The 1,861-nt window shown below is 58.1% G+C and overlaps 1 protein-coding gene across 1 annotated transcript in view; it reads right to left on the bottom strand.

Moving 5' to 3' along the window:
* Window positions 1-1,584, bottom strand: part of ZNF335 (zinc finger protein 335) — a gene marked incomplete at its 3' end in the record, with an annotated part of 5,896 nt that extends 4,312 nt beyond the window's left edge. Inside the window, 5 exon segments of the mRNA XM_010017839.1 lie at window positions 5-49; window positions 127-261; window positions 369-698; window positions 930-1,007; window positions 1,389-1,584. Coding sequence (XP_010016141.1) covers window positions 5-49; window positions 127-261; window positions 369-698; window positions 930-1,007; window positions 1,389-1,542 — 742 coding nt within the window.
* Between the last annotated feature and the right edge of the window lie 277 nt (window positions 1,585-1,861).

The following is a 1,861-nucleotide window of genomic DNA, read 5'->3' as shown; positions in this document are numbered from 1 at the left end:
GGCTGCCTCCCGTGAGGCTCATCCTCAGCTGGGTTGTAGTCACTGTCCTCTGGGAGTAAGTGACCCAAAATGTCAGACATTGGGAAAAGGCTAAGCTACCTAAGACGTGGGGAGGACAAGTCCTACCTTCAGGGTCATCAATAGCACCAGCATCCATGATATCATCATCTTCTTCCTCTTCTGGGATCTCCTCCTCCGTAGCCTTTGGCACAGATTCCCCCTTTTGTGGACGTCCTTTCTTCGAAGCCGCAGCTGAACCCGCTGCCACAGAGAACAGAACAAAACCTCCTCACCAGCCCGCACGGTGGAACAGGTCCTTACGCTCCTACCTGAGAGCGAAGCCCGTTTCCTCAGCCCCCAGCACGCACCTGGCTGGAAGTGCCGCTCTTTCATGTGGTTAATCAGCGTTTTCTTGGAGATGCTCTTGTATTGACACATCTTGCACTTGAACTGCTGCACCACCACCACCTCCATCATCTCTTCCAGGGTCTCCATGTCTGGCTGGTCCAGCTCCTCCTCACCATCCACCTCTTGGGCCTGATCTGGCTGTACTGGCAGCTCCAGCACTTCCAGCTGCTCAGAAGGGTCTGAAGGGCCAGGCTGATCAAGGCATGTGGAAGTCGGTCCGTCAGCAACAGCTTCTATTGCCAAGCTATTAGCCAGTGCAGAAGTGGCCATCTGGGACACAATGGGGGCACCTGAAATACCAATACCAGCTCAGCCAAGGCGCAGACCCTCAACTGTGTTTAAGGCTGCTTCCACGCCTGGGGCAAGGGCTGAACACCAGCTCAGTGACCAGCTCCCAACAGTCACCACATCCCCAAGGACTCTGTCACAGGCGCTGGAATACCCACCCCAGGCCCTGCTCTTGCGCAACAGACTCGGAGGCAGCGACAGCCCCCACCACACGCCCCAGGGCACAGCCTTACCATCATCAGGGCCATGCAAGATGAGGTACTGGGTAGTCTCTGCCCCACCATCCTCTGCACTGGTCACGGCAATGCAGCCTGGGAGGAAGAGGAGAGCAGGGTGGGAACTGCCAGACACAGGGGCTGCAGAGCCCCTGGGGCCCTCCTGGGTTTGAATGCAAGCAGGAAGCGGTGAGGAAGGTCTGGCTGCAGGGATGGGGCCTGCCCTGGGCTGCTGGCACCGCGGCTGAAGGCGCAGCCGGAGGGAGGGCTTGTCTATCAGTCACAGCAGCCACAAGCTCCTTGTCAAACCCTCCAGCTACTGCAGCAGGGCAAGAAGAGAACCCCCCACTGACCGAGGTGCACAATGACTCACGGATGTACTTCCCCCTCCCCAGGCCTGGCACCACAGCAGCTCCCTTCCCAGCACCCCAGGGTGAGAGCAGGCCAGGCTGCCACGTGTGAGCAGCTCCCACTCACTCTGGATGATGTCAGGCCCGATCGTGGACTCAATGATTTTGTCAATGGCAGAACCCAGGTCCGAGGAGGTGGATGCGGTGGAGTCCGACACAACAGTGGCTCCTTCAGTGATGACACTGGAATGTACCAGGACTTGTTGGGACTCTGACACCATGATGGACTGGCTCACGGTGGAGACACTGGAGACCAAGGTGGACTGGGCGATGGAGGATGAATCTGGCAGGTAAATCCGGGGAATGGCATCTGTGCTGGAGCTGCTCTCTGACACCTCTTCCTGGTGGAAAAGAAGAGGTGAGAATAGCTCAGGGTCAGAAGCCTCTGCCAGGCCAGGCCCTGGGGGAGCCACAGTATGCAACCACCACCAGTGCAGAGCTACTGGGAAAGGCATCAGCACACTTCCCACGGCACTGTCACGGACCCTGGACCTCTGGGGTTGCTCTTGCTACAGAAGAGGTTTCTCTTCCTCAGATGAG

The sequence above is a fragment of the Nestor notabilis genome, unplaced genomic scaffold (assembly GCF_000696875.1).
Source record: "Nestor notabilis isolate BGI_N333 unplaced genomic scaffold, ASM69687v1 scaffold21377, whole genome shotgun sequence".
In the NCBI taxonomy this organism is placed as follows: domain Eukaryota; kingdom Metazoa; phylum Chordata; class Aves; order Psittaciformes; family Psittacidae; genus Nestor; species Nestor notabilis.
This window is presented reverse-complemented; position numbering and strand designations above follow the sequence as displayed.